This window comes from Salvelinus fontinalis, chromosome 16, assembly GCF_029448725.1.
Source record: "Salvelinus fontinalis isolate EN_2023a chromosome 16, ASM2944872v1, whole genome shotgun sequence".
Classification (NCBI taxonomy): domain Eukaryota; kingdom Metazoa; phylum Chordata; class Actinopteri; order Salmoniformes; family Salmonidae; genus Salvelinus; species Salvelinus fontinalis.
The window spans coordinates 32,977,517-32,996,981 of record NC_074680.1 but is presented as its reverse complement, the minus strand read 5'-3'; the positions used below and the strand labels follow the sequence as shown (position 1 = coordinate 32,996,981).

The 19,465-nt window shown below is 44.9% G+C and overlaps 1 protein-coding gene across 2 annotated transcripts in view; it reads left to right on the top strand.

Moving 5' to 3' along the window:
* LOC129813045 (uncharacterized) overlaps window positions 1-19,027 on the top strand; it is a 121,831-nt gene extending 102,804 nt beyond the window's left edge. The window contains exons 1-2 of one of the 2 annotated variants that reach the window (XR_008753101.1): window positions 1,243-12,933; window positions 18,330-19,027. Coding sequence is in view for 1 of the 2 variants with exons in the window: in XM_055865192.1 (XP_055721167.1) it covers window positions 18,330-18,334 (5 nt within the window). In the remaining variant the exon portion in view is untranslated. Of the gene's footprint in view, window positions 1-1,242; window positions 12,934-18,329 lie in introns of those variants that run through there. The other variant, XM_055865192.1, reaches the window with a different exon arrangement.
* The last annotated feature ends 438 nt before the right edge of the window (window positions 19,028-19,465 follow it).

Sequence of the window (19,465 nt, the reverse complement as noted above, 5' to 3'; positions counted from 1 at the left end):
ATCTCATGGTTTATTTGTCTATTTCACATTCCATATCTTGTCTATGTATGAATGTACATTTGTGTCTGTTCCAGAGCTTTACACACAGAGCCAAAGATCGTTTAGTATTTCACCAGAGCTCCTTGAATAAGCAAGAGAAGTCTCCTTCCTTCTCCCACAAAAAGCATTTACCATTTGCCCATGGTGACAGGATCAGTGCCAGTAGAGCTGGAGATGCTGGTACAGCAAGGGTATTTTTAGGGGGCTCACACAAAGAAATGTAGGAGCATAAAAATATGGGAGATATTAAAGCTGGAATCCTTACCTTTTTCTTGGCGCGCTGGTGCTCCTAAATTATAAGTCGCGCAGCAAAATGTTTAAAATCTAATTTTATTGGTCACATATACATGGTTAGCAGATATTAATGCAAGTGTAGCAAAATGCTTGTGCTTCTAGATCCGACCATACAGTAATATCTAACAAGTAATCTAACACTTTCACAACAACTACCTTATACACACAAGTGTAAAGGAATGAATAAGAATATGTACATATAAATATATGGGTGAGCGATGGCCAAATGGCATAGGCAAGATGCAGCATATGGTATAGAGTACAGTATATACATATGAGATGAGTAATGTAGGGTATGAAAACATTATATGAAGTGGCATTGTTTAAAGTGGCTAGTGATACATTACATCAAGATGGCAAGATGCAGTAGATGGTATAGCGTACAGTATATACATATGAGATGAGTAATGTAGGGTAAGTAATCATTATATAATATAAAGTGGCTAGTGATACATTACATCAAGATGCAGTAGATGGTATAGAGTACAGTATATACATATGAGATGAGTAATGTAGGGTAAGTAATCATTATATAATATAAAGTGGCTAGTGATACATTACATCAAGATGGCAAGATGCAGTAGATGGTATAGCGTACAGTATATACATATGAGATGACTAATGTAGGGTATGTAAACATTATATAAAGTGGCATTGTTTAAAGTGACTAGTGATACATTTACTTACATCAAGATGGCAAGATGCAGTAGATGGTATAGAGTACAGTATGTACATATGAGATGAGTAATGTAGGGTAAGTAATCATTATATAATATAAAGTGGCTAGTGATACATTACATCAAGATGGCAAGATGCAGTAGATGGTATAGAGTACAGTATATACATATGAGATGAGTAATGTAGGGTAAGTAATCATTATATAATATAAAGTGGCTAGTACTTCCGGCGCCGACCGAGATGGCCGCCTCGCTTCGCGTTCCTAGGGAACTATGCAGTATTTTGTTTTTTTATGTGTTATTCCTTACATTGGTACCCCAGGTAATCTTAGGTTTCATTACATACAGTCGGGAGGAACTACTGAATATAAGAGCAACGTCAACTCACCATCGTTACAACCAGGAATATGACTCTCCCGAAGAGGATCCTGTGTTTTGCCTTCCACCCAATACAATGGATCTGATCCCAGCCGGTGACCCTAAACAACGACGCCGAAAAAGGGGCAAACGAAGCGGTCTCCTGGTCAGGCTTCGGAGACGGGCACATCGCGCTCCACTCCCTAGCATACTACTCGCCAATGTCCAGTCTCTTGACAATAAGGTTGATGAAATCCGAGCAAGGGTAACATTCCAGAGAGACATCAGGGATTGTAACGTTCTTTGCTTCACGGAAACATGGCTCACTCAAGAGACGCTACCGGAGTCGGTGCAGCCAGCTGGTTTCTTCACACATCGCGCCGACAGAAACAAACATCATTCTGGTAAGAAGAGGGGCGGGGGTGTATGCCTTATGATCAACGAGACGTGGTGTGATCATAACAACATACAGGAACTCAAGTCATTCTGTTCATCAGATTTAGAAACCCTTACAATCAAATGTCGACCGCATTATCTACCAAGGGAATTCTCTTCGATTATAATCACAGCTGTATATATCCTCCCCCAGGCAGACACATCGATGGCCCTGAACGAACTTTATCTGACTCTTTGTAAACTGGAAACCACACACCCTGAGGCTGCATTCATCGTAGCTGGGGATTTTAACAAGGCTAATCTGAAAACAAAACTCCCTAAATTCTATCAGCATATCGATTGTGCTACCAGGGCTGGTAAAACCTTGAATCATTGTTATACTAACTTCCGCGACACATATAATGCCCTGCCCCGCCCTCCTTTCGGAAAAGCTGACCACGACTCCATTTTGTTGCTCCCAGCCTACAAACAGAAACTAAAACAGCAAGCTCCCGCGCTCAGATCTGTTCAACGCTGGTCCGACCAATCTGATTCCACGCTTCAAGACTGCTTCGATTACGTGGATTGGGATATGTTCCGCATTGCGTCCAACAACAACATTGACGAATACACTGATTCGGTGAGCGAGTTCATTAGAAAGTGCAATGACGATGTCGTACCCACAGCAACGATTAAAACATTCCCAAACCAGAAACCGTGGATTGATGGCAGCATTCGCGTGAAACTGAAAGCGCGAACCAATGCTTTTAACCATGGCAAGGTGACCGGAAACATGATCGAATACAAACAGTGTAGCTATTCCCTCCGCAAGGCAATCAAACAAGCTAAGTCCCAGTATAGAGACAAAGTAGAGTCGCAATTCAACAGCTCAGACACAAGAGGTATGTGGCAGGGTCTACAGTCAATCACGGATTACAAAAAGAAAACCAGCCCCGTCGCGGACCAGGATGTCTTGCTCCCAGACAGACTAAATAACTTTTTTGCTTGCTTTGAGGACAATACAGCGCCACTGACACGGCCCGCTACCAAAACCTGCGGGCTCTCCTTCACTGCAGCCGAGGTGAGTAAAACATTTAAACGTGTTAACCCTCGCAAGGCTGCAGGCCCAGACGGCATTCCCAGCCGCGTCCTCAGAGCATGCGCAGACCAGCTGGCTGGTGTGTTTAAGGACATATTCAATCAATACTTATCCCAGTCTGCTGTTCCCACATGCTTCAAGAGGGCCACCATTGTTCCTGTTCCCAAGAAAGCTAAGGTAACTGAGCTAAACGACTACCGCCCCGTAGCACTCACTTCCGTCATCATGAAGTGCTTTGAGAGACTAGTCAAGGACCATATCACCTCCACCCTACCTGACACCCTAGACCCACTCCAATTTGCTTACCGACCCAATAGGTCCACAGATGACGCAATCGCAACCACACTGCACACTGCCCTAACCCATCTGGACAAGAGGAATACCTATGTGAGAATGCTGTTCATCGACTACAGCTCAGCATTTAACGCCATAGTACCCTCCAAACTCATCATCAAGCTCGAGACCCTGGGTCTCGACCCCGCCCTGTGCAACTGGGTCCTGGACTTCCTGACGGGCCGCCCCCAGGTGGTGAGGGTAGGTAACAACATCTCCATCCCGCTGATCCTTACCACTGGGGCTCCACAAGGGTGCGTTCTGAGCCCTCTCCTGTACTCCCTGTTCACCCACGACTGCGTGGCCATGCACGCCTCCAACTCAATCATCAAGTTTGCGGGCGACACTACAGTGGTAGGCTTGATTACCAACAACGACGAGACGGCCTACAGGGAGGAGGTGAGGGCCCTCGGAGTGTGGTGTCAGGAAAATAATCTCAAACTCAACGTCAACAAACAAAGGAGATGATTGTGGACTTCAGGAAACAGCAGAGGGAGCACCCCCCTATCCACATCGACGGGAGAGTAGTGGAGAAGGTGGAAAGTTTTAAGTACCTCTGTGTACACATCACGGACAAACTGAATTGGTCCACCCACACAGACAGAGTTGTGAAGAAGGCGCTGCAGCACCTCTTCAACCTCAGGAGGCTGAAGAAATTCGGCTTGTCACCAAAAGCACTCACAAACTTCTACAGATGCACAATCGAGAGCATCCTGTCGGGCTGTATCACCGCCTGGTACGGCAACTGCTCCGCCCACAACCGTAAGGCTCTCCAGAGGGTAGTGAGGTCTGCACAACGCATCACCGGGGGCAAACTACCTGCCCTCCAGGACACCTACACCACCCGATGTCACAGGAATGCCATAAAGATCATCAAGGACAACAACCACCCGAGCCACTGCCTGTTCATCCCGCTATCATCCAGAAGGCGAGGTCAGTACAGGTGCATCAAAGCAGGGACCGAGAGACTGAAAAACAGCTTCTATTTCAAGGCCATCAGCCATTGCTCCTTTGCCCATGAGTATTTTTAGTTTTTCCTCTGGGTTAAATAAATTAAAATTTGGAATAAATGTAGTCATTTCTGTGAATAATGAATCTCTTGGTGAGGAATATTTATCACAGTAAAGGAGAAAGTGCATCTCTGTTTCTACCTCCCCTGTCTTGCAGTGACCACATACACGCTCCTCTTTGGGTAGCCTTGTCTTTTTATGTCTGCCGGTTTCTATTGCCAATCGGTGGTCACTCAGCCTGTACTTGGTAAGGATCTGTCTCTGCTTCGTATCTCTGACAGAGTAGAGATAATCAGCCAATTCATATTCTCTGTTTAGGGTCAGATAGCAATTTAGTCGGCTCTGGGATTTTGTTTTTCGTTTTTCCAACGTTGTATATATGAGTCCTTTGATTGGTTCATGATTTTGTTTATTGGAATTCTTTCTTTTGAAGCAGTGCTGGTGTCAGCTTGGTTGGTTAGGTCCAACACCAGCTGACTGAGAGGGCTCGTTTCTGGGCTCAGCTCTTGGGTTTGAAGTGCTTTAAATTGCAGACTCGAATTTGGACTTGAATTTAGATGTAGACAAAATTTTAATGATCTTTTCTGTATTTTCATTATTACTGGAAAGCGGTCCAATTCTGCCCTACATGCATTAGTTGGTGTATTTCTCTGGACTTGTAGGATTTTCCGACAGAATTCTGCATGTAGGGCTTCAATTGGATGTTTGTCCCACATTTTAAAGTTCAGTTTATTGAATGGCCCCCAAACCTCACTTCCATAAAGAGCTATTGGTAGGATTACACTGTCAAATATTTTGGTCCAAATTCTAATTGGGATGTTGATTTTGAATAATTAAATTTTTATTGCATACAATGCTCTGCGGGTGTTAGTTCTGACCTTAGTTCTTTTGTTATTTCTTTATTTTAGTATGGTCAGGGTGTGAGTTGGGTGGGTTATCTATGAAGGGTCCAACATGTCTGCTAATTCATTGATATAAATGTTGAAAAGATTTGGACTCAAACTGCAGCCTTGTCTCACACCTCGACATTGTGAAAAGAATTCTGTTCTTTGGTTTTTGATTTTTATTGCACACTTGTTTTCTGTGTACATACATTTTATTAATTAAGTCATACACCTTACCACCAAGACCACTTTGAAGAATTATGTAGAATAGCCCTTCGTGCCAAATAGAATCAAATGCTTTTTTAAAGTCAATAAAGCAAGCAAAGATTTTGCGCTCCATTTTTTGGTGGACGTGTTTATTAATTAGTGTGTGTAAGGTGTATATATGGTCCGTAGTGCGATGGTTAGGGAGAAAGCCAATTTGACATTTAGTTATTACATTTTTTTCTTGAAGAAAGGTTTGAATTCTTGAATTCAAAATGCTACAGAAAACCTTTCCCAAGTTACTGTTTACGCAAATTCCCCTGTAATTATTGGGGTCTGATTTGTCTCCACTTTTGTGGATAGGGGAGATGAGCCCCTGGTTCCAGACATCAGGGAAGCTCTCTATGTCTCTGTCTTTCTCTTTCTCTCTCTCTCTGACTCTCTCTCTCTGTCTCTTTCGCTCTCTCTGTCTCTCTCACTCGCTCTGTCTGTCTCTTGCTCTCTCTCTCTCTGTCTCTCGCTCACTCTCTGTCTCTCGCTCTCTCTCACTCTCTGTCTCTGTCTCTCTCACTCTCTGTCTCTGTCTCACTCTCTCTCTGTCTCTGTCGCTCGCTCACTCTCTCTCGCTCTCTCTGTCTCTCGCTCTCTCTCTCTCTCTGTCTCTCTCTCTGTCTCTGTCTCTCTCTGTCCCCCTCTCTCTCTCACCCCCCAGTCTTCTTTGTCACTCCTCTCTCACTCTTTTTCTCTCCTCTCCATCCACCCCTCCCTCTAGTTTTGGATTTCTTCCTCACGTTTGCTGCTTCCTCTAGTCTCTTGTCTCTTGTTCTCTCATATCTGTCCCCTTCTCTGCTTTCCAATTTCAATATATGCCAACTGCCAATGCTGTTTTTTTTTGTTGATTCAATGACGTGGTCTGAAATGTAATATGTATCTCTCTATCCACAGGGATGTTAGGCGGTTAGTGGTAGCCAGGTCCAGGCTGGGCCTGTACATCTTTGCCTGGGTCGGTCTGTTCCAGAACTGCTTTGAGCTGAGCACTGCCTTCAACCAGCTCACTGCCAGACCCGTTCCTATCCCTACCTCTCTCTCCCTTCCTTTCCCTACCTCTCTCTCCCTTCCTATCCCTACCTCTCTCTCTCTCTCTCCCTTCCTATCCCTACCTCTCTCTCCCTTCCTATCCCTACCTCTCTCTCCCTTCCTATCCCTACCTCTCTCTCTCCCTTCCTATCCCTACCTCTCTCTCTCCCTTCCTATCCCTACCTCTCTCTCTCTCCCTTCCTATCCCTACCTCTCTCTCTCTCCCTTCCTATCCCTACCTCTCTCTCTCTCTCTCCCTTCCTATCCCTACCTCTCTCTCTCTCTTCCTAACTCTCTCTACCTATCTCTACCTCTCTCTTTCTTCCTATCCATACTTCTCTCTCTCTCTCTCTTCCTATCCCTACTTCTCTCTCTCTCTCTCTCTCTTCCTATCCCTACCTCTCTCTCTCTCTCTTCCTTTCCCTACCTCTCTCTCTCTCTCTCTCTCTCTCTCTCTCTCTTCCTATCCCTACCTCTCTCTCTCTCCCTCCCTATCCCTACCTCTCTCTCTCTCCCTTCCTATCCCTACCTCTCTCTCTCCCTTCCTATCCCTACCTCTCTCTCTCCCCCTTCATATCCCAACCTCTCTCTCCCTCCCTATCCCTACCTCTCCCTCTCCCCCTTCCTAGCCCTACCTTTCTCTCTCCCCCTTCCTATCCCTACCTCTCTCTCTCTCTCTCTCTCTCTCTCTTCCTATCCCTACCTATCTCTCTCCCCTCCTATCCCTACCTCTCTCTCTCTCCCTTCCTATCCCTACCTCTCTCTCTCTCTCTCTCTCTCTCTCTCCCTTCCTATCCCTACCTGTCTCTCTCTCTCTCCCTTCCTATCCCTACCTCTCTCTCTCTCTCTTCCTAACTCTCTCTCTCTCTTCCTATCCCTACCTCTCTCTCTCTCTCTCTTCCTATCCCTACATCTCTCTCTCTCCCTTCCTATCCCTACCTCTGTCTCTCTCCCTTCCTATCCCTACCTCTCTCTCTCTCCCTTCCTATCCCTACCTCTCTCTCTCTCCCTTCCTTTCCCTTCCTCTCTCTCTCTCTCTCCCTTCCTATCCCTACCTCTCTCTTTCTCCCTTCCTATCCCTACCTCTCTCTCTCCCTTCCTATCCCTACCTCTCTCTCTCTCTCTCCCTTCCTATCCCTACCTCTCTCTTCCTCCCTTCCTATCCCTACCTCTCTCTCTCCCTTCCTAGCCCTACCTCTCTCTCTCCCTTCCTATCCCTACCTCTCTCTCTCTCTCTCCCTTCCTATCCCTACCTCTCTCTCTCTCTTCCTAACTCTCTCTACCTATCTCTACCTCTCTCTTTCTTCCTATCCCTACTTCTCTCTCTCTCTCTCTTCCTATCCCTACTTCTCTCTCTCTCTCTCTCTCTTCCTATCCCTACCTCTCTCTCTCTCTCTTCCTTTCCCTACCTCTCTCTCTCTCTCTCTTCCTATCCCTACCTTTCTCTCTCTCCCTCCCTATCCCTACCTCTCTCTCTCTCCCTTCCTATCCCTACCTCTCTCTCTCCCTTCCTATCCCTACCTCTCTCTCTCTTCCTTCCTATCCCTACCTCTCTCTCTCTTCCTTCCTATCCCTACCTCTCTCTCTCCCTCTCCCCCTTCATATCCCAACCTCTCTCTCCCTCCCTATCCCTACCTCTCCCTCTCCCCCTTCCTAGCCCTACCTCTCTCTCTCCCCCTTCCTATCCCTACCTCTCTCTCTCTCTCTCTCTCTCTCTTCCTATCCCTACCTATCTCTCTCCCCTCCTATCCCTACCTCTCTCTCTCTCCCTTCCTATCCCTACCTCTCTCTCTGTCTCTCTCTCTCTCTCTCCCTTCCTATCCCTACCTGTCTCTCTCTCTCTCCCTTCCTATCCCTACCTCTCTCTCTCTCTCTTCCTAACTCTCTCTCTCTCTTCCTATCCCTACCTCTCTCTCTCTCTCTCTTCCTATCCCTACATCTCTCTCTCTCCCTTCCTATCCCTACCTCTCTCTCTCTCCCTTCCTATCCCTACCTCTCTCTCTCTCCCTTCCTTTCCCTTCCTCTCTCTCTCTCTCTCCCTTCCTATCCCTACCTCTCTCTTTCTCCCTTCCTATCCCTACCTCTCTCTCTCTCCCTTCCTATCCCTACCTCTCTCTCTCTCTCTCCCTTCCTATCCCTACCTCTCTCTTCCTCCCTTCCTATCCCTACCTCTCTCTCTCCCTTCCTAGCCCTACCTCTCTCTCTCCCTTCCTATCCCTACCTCTCTCTCTCTCCCATCCTATCCCTACCTCTCTCTTTCTCTCTCTCCTTTCCTATCCCTTCCTCTCTCTCTCTCTCTTCCTATCCCTACCTCTCTCTCTCTCTCTTCCTATCCCTACATCTCTATCTCTCCCTTCCTATCCCTACATCTCTCTCTCCCTTCCTATCCCTACATCTCTCTCTCCCTTCCTATCCCTACCTCTGTCTCTCTCCCTTCCTATCCCTACCTCTCTCTCTCCCTTCCTATCCCTACCTCTCTCTCTCTCCCTTCCTATCCCTACCTCTCTCTCTCTATCCCTTCCTATCCCTACCTCTCTCTCTCTCTCCCTTCCTATCCCTACCTCTCTCTCTCTCTCCCTTCCTATCCCTACCTCTCTCTCTCCCTCTCCCCCTTCCTAACCCTACATCTCTCTCCCCCTTCCTACCCCAACCTCTCTCTCTCTTCCTATCCCTACCTCTCTCTTCCCCTTCCTAGCCCTACCTCTCTCTTCCCCTTCCTACCCCTACCTCTCTCTCTCTCTTCCTATCCCTACCTCTCTCTCTCTCTCTCTTCCTATCCCTACCTCTCTCTCCCCCCTTCCTAGCCCTACCTCTCTCTCTCTCTTCCGATCCCTAACTCTCTCTCTCTTCCTATCCCTAACTCTCTCTCTCTTCCTATCCCTACCTCTCTCTCTTTTCCTATCCCTACCTCTCTCTCTCCCTTCCTATCCCTACCTCTCTCTCTCTCTTCCTAGCCCTACCTCTCTCTCTCCCCCTTCATAGCCCTACCTCTCTCTCTCTCTTCCTATCCCTACCTCTCTCTCTCCCTTCCTATCCCTACCTCTCTCTCTCTTCCTATCCCTACCACTCTCTCTCTCCCTTCCTATCCCTACCTCTCTCTCTTCCTATCCCTACCTCTCTCTCTCCCTTCCTATCCCTACCTCTCTCTCTCTTCCTATCCCTACCTCTCTCTCTCTTCCTATCCCTACCTCTCTCTCTCTTCCTATCCCTACCTCTCTCTCTCCCTTCCTATCCCTACCTCACTCTCTCTCTCTCTTCCTATCCCTACCTCTCTCTCTCCCTCTCCCACTTCCTAGCCCTACCTCTCTCTCCCCCTTCCTATCCCAACCTCTCTCTCTCTCTTCCTATCCCAACCTCTCTCTCTCTCTCTTCCTATCCCTAGCTTTTTCTCTCTTCCTTCCTATACCTACCTCTCTCTCTCTCTTCCTATCCCTACCTCTCTCTCTCTCTCTTCCTATCCCTACCTCTCCCCCTTCCTAGCCCTACCTCTCTCTCTCCCTCTCCCCCTTCCTAGCCCTACCTCTCTCTCTCCCCCTTCCTAGCCCTACCTCTCTCTCTCCCCCTTCCTAGCCCTACCTCTCTCTCTTCCTATCCCTACCTCTCTCTCTCTTTTCCTATCCCTACCTCTCTCTCTCTTCCTATCCCTACCTCTCTCTCTCTCTCTCTTCCTATCCCTACTTCTCTCTCTCTCCCTTCCTATCCCTACCTCTCTCTCTCCCTTCCTATCGCTACCCTTCTCTCTCTCCCTTCCTATCCCTACCTCTCTCTCTCTCCCTTCCTATCCCTACCTCTCTCTCTCCCTTCCTATCCCTACCTCTCTCTCTCTCCCTTCCTATCCCTACCTCCCTCTTTCTCTCTCTCCTTTCCTATCCCTTCCTCTCTCTCTCGCTCTCTCTCTTCCTATCCCTACCTTTCTCTCTCTCTTCCTAGCCCATTCCTATCCCAACATCTCTCTCTCTCTCCCTATCCCTACCTCTCTCTCTCTCTTCCTATCCGTACCTCTTTTTCTCTCTCTTCCCCTCCGTACCTCTCTCTCTCTCTCTCTCTTCCTATCCCTACCTCTCTCTCCCCCCTTCCTAGCCCTACCTCTCTCTCTCTCTTCCTATCCCTAACTCTCTCTCTCTTCCTATCCCTACCTCTCTCTCTTTTCCTATCCCTACCTCTCTCTCTCCCTTCCTATCCCTACCTCTCTCTCTCTCTTCATAGCCCTACCTCTCTCTCTCCCCCTTCATAGCCCTACCTCTCTCTCTCTTCCTATCCCTACCTCTCTCTCTCTTCCTATCCCTACCTCTCTCTCTCTTCCTATCCCTACCTCTCTCTCTCTTCCTATCCCTACCTCTCTCTCTCCCTTCCTATCCCTACCTCTCTCTCTCTCTTCCTATCCCTACCTCTCTCTCTCTCTCTCTCTTCCTATCCCTACCTCTCCCCCTTCCTAGCCCTACCTCTCTCTCTCCCTCTCCCCCTTCCTAGCCCTACCTCTCTCTCTCCCCCTTCCTAGCCCTACCTCTCTCTCTCCCCCTTCCTAGCCCTACCTCTCTCTCTTCCTATCCCTACCTCTCTCTCTCTTTTCCTATCCCTACCTCTCTCTCTCTTCCTATCCCTACCTCTCTCTCTCTCTCTTCCTATCCCTACTTCTCTCTCTCTCCCTTCCTATCCCTACCTCTCTCTCTCCCTTCCTATCGCTACCCTTCTCTCTCTCCCTTCCTATCCCTACCTCTCTCTCTCTCCCTTCCTATCCCTACCTCTCTCTCTCCCTTCCTATCCCTACCTCTCTCTCTCTCCCTTCCTATCCCTACCTCCCTCTTTCTCTCTCTCCTTTCCTATCCCTTCCTCTCTCTCTCTCTCTCTTCCTATCCCTACCTTTCTCTCTCTCTTCCTAGCCCATTCCTATCCCAACATCTCTCTCTCTCTCCCTATCCCTACCTCTCTCTCTCTCGTCCTATCCGTACCTCTTTCTCTCTCTCTTCCTCTCCGTACCTCTCTCTCTCTCTCTCTCTTCCTATCCCTACCTCTCTCTCTCTACCTCTCCCCCTTCCTATCCCAACCTCTCTCTCGCTCTCTCTCTCTCCTTTCCTATCCCTACCTATGATTCTAACAAATCACAAAAAAACTGCCACTGTTTCTTATGCTGGGCATCGTTCACAAGTTATAATATATAGCCGGAAAAACCTGTCAGCTATGCACTTAAATAGCGAATGAAGGACGCTTTTCCCCGTGGTTTATTTTCATGCCAGCCAGGTAGGATATACTCCTGTTATAAATATTAGCATTGTGCTTAATATTAAGAAAGTTGAGAAATAAATATAGTAGGCCTAGCTGATAGAAAGCTGATGGAATCCTCCTCTTCTTTTAGAGGCCATCACTTTTTTTCGCCGCAATTACATAGCCTATAGAAATGTTGTGCAACATAAGTTCATGTGCTCTCATGAAGTTTTTGAATAGATTTTCAAACCATTTGCATTGATGTGAAAGTGATTAGAGGGACAATAGAGTGCCGAGTACCAGGCAGTTAGCAAGTTTGGTAGGCTACTAATGACCATTAGCAGCATCATAGCTACCATGACTAAACGGTCTTGTGGAATTTGACTCCCTTCATAACTCGTGACTGCCGGTGTGGTCTAGCTGTTACACACTGGGATATGTCAATCTGATTGGCTTACCCAATAGCAGTTGGAAGAGCTGCTGCTAAGCTGCATTTATAGGTCAGTCACCCTGCACATGAAGCCATGTTGGGAGGGGAGCCGGTACTTCAGATAAATGACTACACGACCCCACTCTATAACAAAGTGTCAATATCAGTGTTTGGAAACAAAGGTACGCGGTGACACAGTTCACTGAGATTGTGGTGGTGGATCGGAGCCTAACCTGACCTGACTCCCATGGGTAATCCTCGTTGGTCCTGGTAGCATGGATAGGCCACAGTCTGCAGGCTAACAACACACACTGGGAATTTAGACATTATCATGCACCAGAGGTTAACTAGCTATTACATACTCCAGGCTATGCCATTATCCTCCCCCACACTACACCCCCACTGTCTGAGAGGAGAGGAGAGGTCGCGTCCACAGCTGCTCAAGGCCAAGCCACAGTACAGTCGTGGTGTTTCAACAGACACGTAGGCAGCCTAGCTAGAGAAACAGTATGGTTTGGAATCAGGGAAATGGTTCTTATTGAGAGCAATATGTTGCACGATATGTTGCACAGTTTTGTTGTAATTTACAGTGTCTTCAAAGGCTGTTTAGACATAGAATTTTTTTGGGGGGGGGTGGGTCGGCTTTGAAATTAGCAGATAGAATTGAACTCTATCAAATAACATTACTTGCATAATTTCTAATCCCCTTTTTTAAATATTTGTATTTATTTTTTATTATCACCCACAATCACCTGACCTCATCCCAATTGAAATGGTTTGGGAGGAGTTGGAAAACAGAGTGAAGGAAAATCATTCAAGAAGTGCCCAGCATATGTGGGAACTCCTTCAAGACTGTTGGAAAAGCAATCCTCATGAAGCTGGTTAAGAAAATGCCAAGAGTGTGCAAAGCTGTCATCAAGGCAAAGGGTGGCTACTTTGAATGATCTAAAATGTAAAATACATTTTGAATTGTTTAACACTTTTTTGGTGCATGATGCAACATGATTCCATATGTGTTATTTCATAGTTTTGATGTCTTCACTATTATTCTACAATGTAGAAAATAAAGAAAAAAGCTGGGGTGAGTAGGTGTGTCAACTTTTGACTTGTACTGTGCAGTATATACAGAGCCTTTTTCCACATTGTCTTACGTTACAGCCTTATTTTAAAATTGATGTTTTTTCACCCTCAAACTACACACAATGCCCCATAATTACAAAGCAAAAACAGAAATATCACACTTACATAAGTATTCAGATCCTTTACTCGGTACTTTGTTGAAGCACCTTTGGCAGCGATTACAGCCTCAAGTCTTCTTGGGTATGACGCTACAAGCTTGGCACACCTGTATTTAGGGAGTTTCTCTCATTCTTCTCTGCAGATCCTCTCAAGCTCTGTGAGGTTGGATGGGGAGCGTCGCTGCACAGCTATTTTCAGGTCCCTCCAGAGATGTTCGATCAGGTTCAAGTCTGGGCTCTGGCCACTCAAGGACATTCTGAGACTTGTCCAGAAGCCACTCCAGCGTTGTCTTGGCTGTGTGCTTAGGGTCTTTGACATGTTGGAAGCTGTACCTTCGCCCCAGTCTGAGGTCTTTTGTTAATCGCTTGTGTGACATACACTAACTACATGACCAAAAGTCAAACATCTCATTGCAAAATCATGGGCATTAATATGGAGTTTGTCTCCCCTTTTCTGCTACAACAGCCTCCAATCTTCTGGGAACGCATTCCACTATATGTTGGAACATTGCTGCAGGGACTTGCTTCCTTTCAGCCACAAGCATTTGTGAGGTCGGGCACTGATGTTGGACGATTAGGTCTGGCTCGCAGTTGGTGTTCCAATTCATCCTAAAGGTATTCAATGGAGTTGGGGTCAGGGGTCTGTGTAGGCCAGTCAAGTTCTTCCACACCGATCTCGAAAACCCATTGTTGTATGGACCTTGCTTTGTGCACGGGGGCGTTGTCATGCTGAAACAGGAAAGGGCTTTTCCCAAACTGTTGCCACAAAGTTGGAAGCACAGAATCGTCCACAATGTTATTGTATGCTGTAGTTTTAAGATTTCCCTTCACTAAACTAAGGGGCCTAGCCCGAACCAGACCATTATTCCTCATACACCAAACTTCACAGTTGGCACTATGCATTGGGGCAGGTAGCGTTCTCCTGGCATCTACCAAACCCAGATTCGTCCGTCGGACTGCCAGATGGTGAAGTGTGATTCATCACTCCAGAGAACGCATTTCCACTGTTCCAGAGTCCAGTTGCAGCTAGCTTTACACCACTCCAGCCGACGCTTGGCATTGCACATGGTGATCTTGCCATGGAAACCCATTTCATGAAGCTTCCGATGGAAGCAACGTCAGCACAAGAACTGTTCAGAGGCAGTTTGGAACTCGGTGGTGAGTGTTGCAACCGAAGACAGACAAGTTTTACACGCTTCAGCACTTGGCGGTCCTGTTGTGAGCTTGTGTGGCCTACCACTTCGCGGCTGAGCCGTTGATGCTCCTAGACGTTTCCACTTCACAATAACAGCACTTAGTGTTCACCAAGGCAGCTCTAGCAGAGGAAAATAATTGATGAACTGACTTGTTGGAAAGGTGGCATCCTATGACTGTGCCATATTGAAAGTCACTGAGCTCTTCAGTAAGGCCATTCTACTGCCATTGTTGGGTCTATGGAGATTGCGTGGTTGTGCGCTCAACTGTCAACAACGGGTGTGGCTGAAATAGCCGAATCCACTAAATTGAATGAGTGTCCACATACTTTTGTATACATATTGTAATTTGACTTTATTTGCATTTTACCTTCCTTATACATTTCTTCCAAGAAAATTGGTCTTTCCTCTATCAGTACATTGGAGTTTAGCCATATTATTTTCTGTACTATTTATTCTGTCTCTTCTGGAGGGTGAAATTGTAACCAACTCTTTTAAAAAGGAGTATACTTTAAACAGGGATCAATTGTCAATCCACTTGAAGTGGATGGTTTAATCTGTATAAATGTTTGTTAGCTTTCAAAGTCTCTGCGACATCAAAGCTAAAGCAGATGTACTCTACTCAGCTTACAGTAGATACTGTATGTATATTTTGTGTCAGTTATAAATCATAACCCAGGAAGTAATGCATATTACAAATAATCCCTTAAAAGTGTAGACTTGGATTGTAAATCCCCAGATTCTTCTGTACAATGCTTCTGCATGTTCAACAAACTGTTTTTCAACCTACAACAACCAGGTTTCTGTTTTATTGAGCGACCGGTACACATTGTGTAATATCCTCCCTCTAGAAACCCTCCACAAATGACCAACTATCTTCATCTTCAGCTGTCCTCCCTGGCATGCAGTTTACCCTAGTAGAGACTACCTTGTTGCAGCAAATTAGCGTTAAGTGGAAGGAGGAGGCCACTCATACAGACTGACTTGGCTTTGGCAGCTCCAAGCAGGAACTAAACTGAGACTGAGGGGATATCCATTCCACAGGCAAAGAGGAGAAACGGGCTCTCACTTTCTCAAATAATTCAAACTTGCTACATCTGAAGGTGAACATGTATTTTATACTCACTCGACAGGGACTCTCCCCAATATGGGTTTACATAGCTCTCTACTTTGCTTGAACTACCTCCTAACCGTTGCCATTTGTTGATGTGTCACTAGCTCTAACTACATGCAGTATAACTAATATTGTTTTCCTTTTCATATGTCATGTGCAAAGGCAGTATTCTAACTGCATTTTATCTCCACGTCTTTTAAGGGTCTGTTTTATCCTCTGGATGTTGTGCTTTCCACAGGCATATGTCAAATATTATTATATTGCTTCAATGTGTAAAAGTCTTTTTTTTATTGCGTACGTTTATCTTTTAAATCAAAATATTTAATCCAGGGAAAAAGTAGTAGAGTATTTCTGAAGGCTAGTATTGTCTCATGTAAGGGGTGTTCCCTGAAGCACGAGATAACCTCGAGTGCAGCTGATCTCATCACACAGTTTGCCCCATCACAACAGGATATTACACAGAACAGACCGGGAAGTGGGCGGGAATGTGCGCAATACCGGTTGTATCACGTAAAGACATTGTGCACCAATATTGAAGTCTGTTTGGCTAACTGAAGTGCCCTTAAATATAGACCTGGAGAATTCAATAAATCAGATTTTTTTATATGATTAAAGACTTGCTAAAGTGTGAAAATTCAGCATTTTGACATGTCCCTCCGTGCACCCTCTATGACTTCAAAACACAGTTTCATACGGTGATGATTTTTATATTTTGAAAGTTATAGATCTTTAAAACTTGATTGGTGACAAGCAAAACATTTTGAGACCATGTCAGCAATGGACTAATGAAACAAATACCAAAAAGATAGTTTTTATATTCTAAAGCACTAGTTATTTTGTTGCTTTGATAGCCATTTCTGAATATTAATATTTATTTTGTGTGATTTAGTGATTCATTTACAACTGTCCCTCATTTTAAGGTCAACCCTTATATGTGAACTGAACTCTTGTTTTAATATGGTGAAACTATTCCTTTTAAAATATTGTTTTAATTGAACATCTAATAGTCAATCATATTGTAAAAGCAGGTTGTCACGCCCTGGCCTTAGTTATCTTTATTTTCTGTAATATTTTGGTTAGGTCAGGGTGTGACAGGGGGGATGTTTGTGTATAGTTGTCTCGTCTGTGGTGGTTCTATGGTATCGGGGGTTTAGTACAGTGTATGGGTTTGTGTTGAGTGTAGGTGTCTAGGTAAGTCTATGGTTGCCTGAATGGTTCTCAATCAGAGACAGCTGTCATTCATTGTCTCTGATTGGGAGCCATATTTAAGGCAGCCATAGGCATTAGACTGTTGTGGGTAATTGTCTATGTGTAGTGTTTAGTGTCAGCACTATTTGTTTGAATAGCTTCACGGTCGTCTGTTTGTTGTTTTTGTTCGTCTTCAAAATAAAAAGAAGATGTCGTTCTATCACGCTGCGCCTTGGTCCTCTATACAAAGTTACGACGATCGTGACACAGGTGAACTAGTTCTATTGTTTTTATACTTGTTTTGAGTATAACACGTCTGTTATCTAGCCTGTTATCCAGGCTAGAAATGTTTCAATAATACATTTTATGGGGTGAAGCTTGCGTTCCATTGCCACTCCTTGTTACACACAACAAGCTTCCATTCCCCCTGTTCCAAGGAGATGTATTACTGATTCCCCCTGTAACTTTATTTGGCACTTACTACAGTATTTTCTTTATGTAACCTCTTGAGATGGGAAAATGTGTTTCTTTATGAAGTTGAAAATACATGTGCTCTTTATGAATGTTAAAATTGGATGAAATATTTTAAAAAATATTCTCCAAGTTACACTTCTCAATAGGCACCGAATTGGTGGAACAACCCACCTCATAAAGTTTAAACGGTCATGCAAGTATATCTGGTTGTTGGCTTTTACACTCACCAGTCTGACAGTTTGTACTTCAGCCACTGAGCTCTTGGAAGAATGTATTTTAGGTAAGACCATGGAATTGAATAAAGTTTATACTATTTGCATCTGCAGTTACAGATCCATGAGTCTGATATACACTGAACCCAAATGAGTGCTTAGTTCTTGCTGTTCACCTCCACTCCTATAAAATGCATTAGGAGAGTGAACAAGGTGTCAGGTCCACTAACTCTTCTGTAGTGTAGGAGTGGACTCCCTGTTGACCCCAATGGGTAGGGACAGGGGTTGGGGGATTGGTTATCTTATTATGCTTCAGTAAATCCAGACAAGTACATCCAGATCAACTGGGCGCGCTCAATCTGACACTCTTCAACTACAGATGGGGGTGTCAGAGGCTGCGTTTACACAGGCAGCCCAATTCTGATATTTTTTCTACGAATTGCAATTTTGACCAATTACATCAAGGCCTATTCACATCAGATATTTTTCAGAGCTGGTCTGATTGATCAAAATTAGTGTAATTTTTTAAAATCAGAATTGGGTTGCCTGTGTAAACGCAGCTAGAGAGTTTATATCCTCTGATTGAATCACCATAAATAGCACACTACACTGTGTATCTGATCTGATGGCTGGGAGGCAATGCTGACCATGGAGTCATAATCTTTGGATGATTTACCTCCATTGATATTTGTATGGGTGATGTACAGTACCAGTCAAAAGTTTGGACACACCTACTCATTCATGGGTTTTTCTTTATTTATCTATTACCTAGAGATCAATACAATAGACAAAAGTTTGCCTAACAATGTCTTCTTTCTGTCATCTCAGCAAATTCCATCTTTGTGTGACGCACATTGTCTATATTCATGATTGATTTGTTAATTGACTGAAACATTTAAATACTTTTCCCCCTTCTCTCTTTCTCCCAGACTAGGATGGCCAATTGTGGGTCGTGTTTCTGGAGTATCATGTGGCTGGTGATTTTGCTGATCATAGCCTGGCCAGTCAGTATTTTACTGGGGGGGCTCTACGGCCTCATCACCCCCCTCACCACCTGTGTGGGCCTGGACCGCCTGTCAGACCTGCTCCTGGAGGGGGCCAACCTGGGTCGGACCTGCATCCAAAACATGAGACACAGCAAGGCAGTGTGTTGAGACCAGACTGAACCAGATGCTGGTCCTGGAAGTGACTGCTGGTTCTCATCTTGTCGCAGTGGAAAGGGCTAGACGTTTCCTGCACAGAGGAATAGTCAGTGTAACAGTTACTGTTCACGCCAAAGGCCATTGTGTTATTGTTTGTCTTTTCACGTTATTGAGGTGTTAATATCTCACACTCCAAAGTCAGCCAAACACTAAGAAAACTTGCACTTACCAAACCTTTAACAAAATATTTATGCTCACTCTATCAATGTGTCATTAACAGTAGATGTTATTTTTTGTTTGGGTTTGTCTACTCTACAACTTGAAATACAAATACTTTGTATTCATAACCTGTATTTGCTGTTTTTAATTCAGAATGACACCCTGCACAGGGCAGATAAGAATGTTCAACAGCTTAACTTTAACAATAGAGCAGTTATGACTTCATTTTTTATGATTTAAACTTAATGCAATTAAATTATTTTTGAACTTGCCTAACATATGTGTTCATTGATTGAATTGTCATGACGTGCTGACCAGACCACACAGGCACGTGCTGATTTTGTCCCCCCACACCAGACGCGATCAGGACACGCAGGTTGAAACATCAAACAAACTCTGAACCAATGATATTAATTTGGGGACAAGTCGAAAAGCATTAAACATTTATGGCAATTTAGCTAGCTAGCTTGCTGTTGCTATCTAATTTGTCCTGGTATATAAACATGTTGTTGTTATTTTACCTGAAATGAACAAGGTCCTCAACTCCGACAATAATCCACAGATAAAACGGTCAACCAAATCATTTCTAGTTATATCTCCATGCATTGTCAATCCTCAGAAAACTTTTGAATGAAGTGGAAGATTTAAGTTGCACTCTTGCAACTTTGCAAGCTTTCTATTTCTCCACAGGAGAAATAGAATTC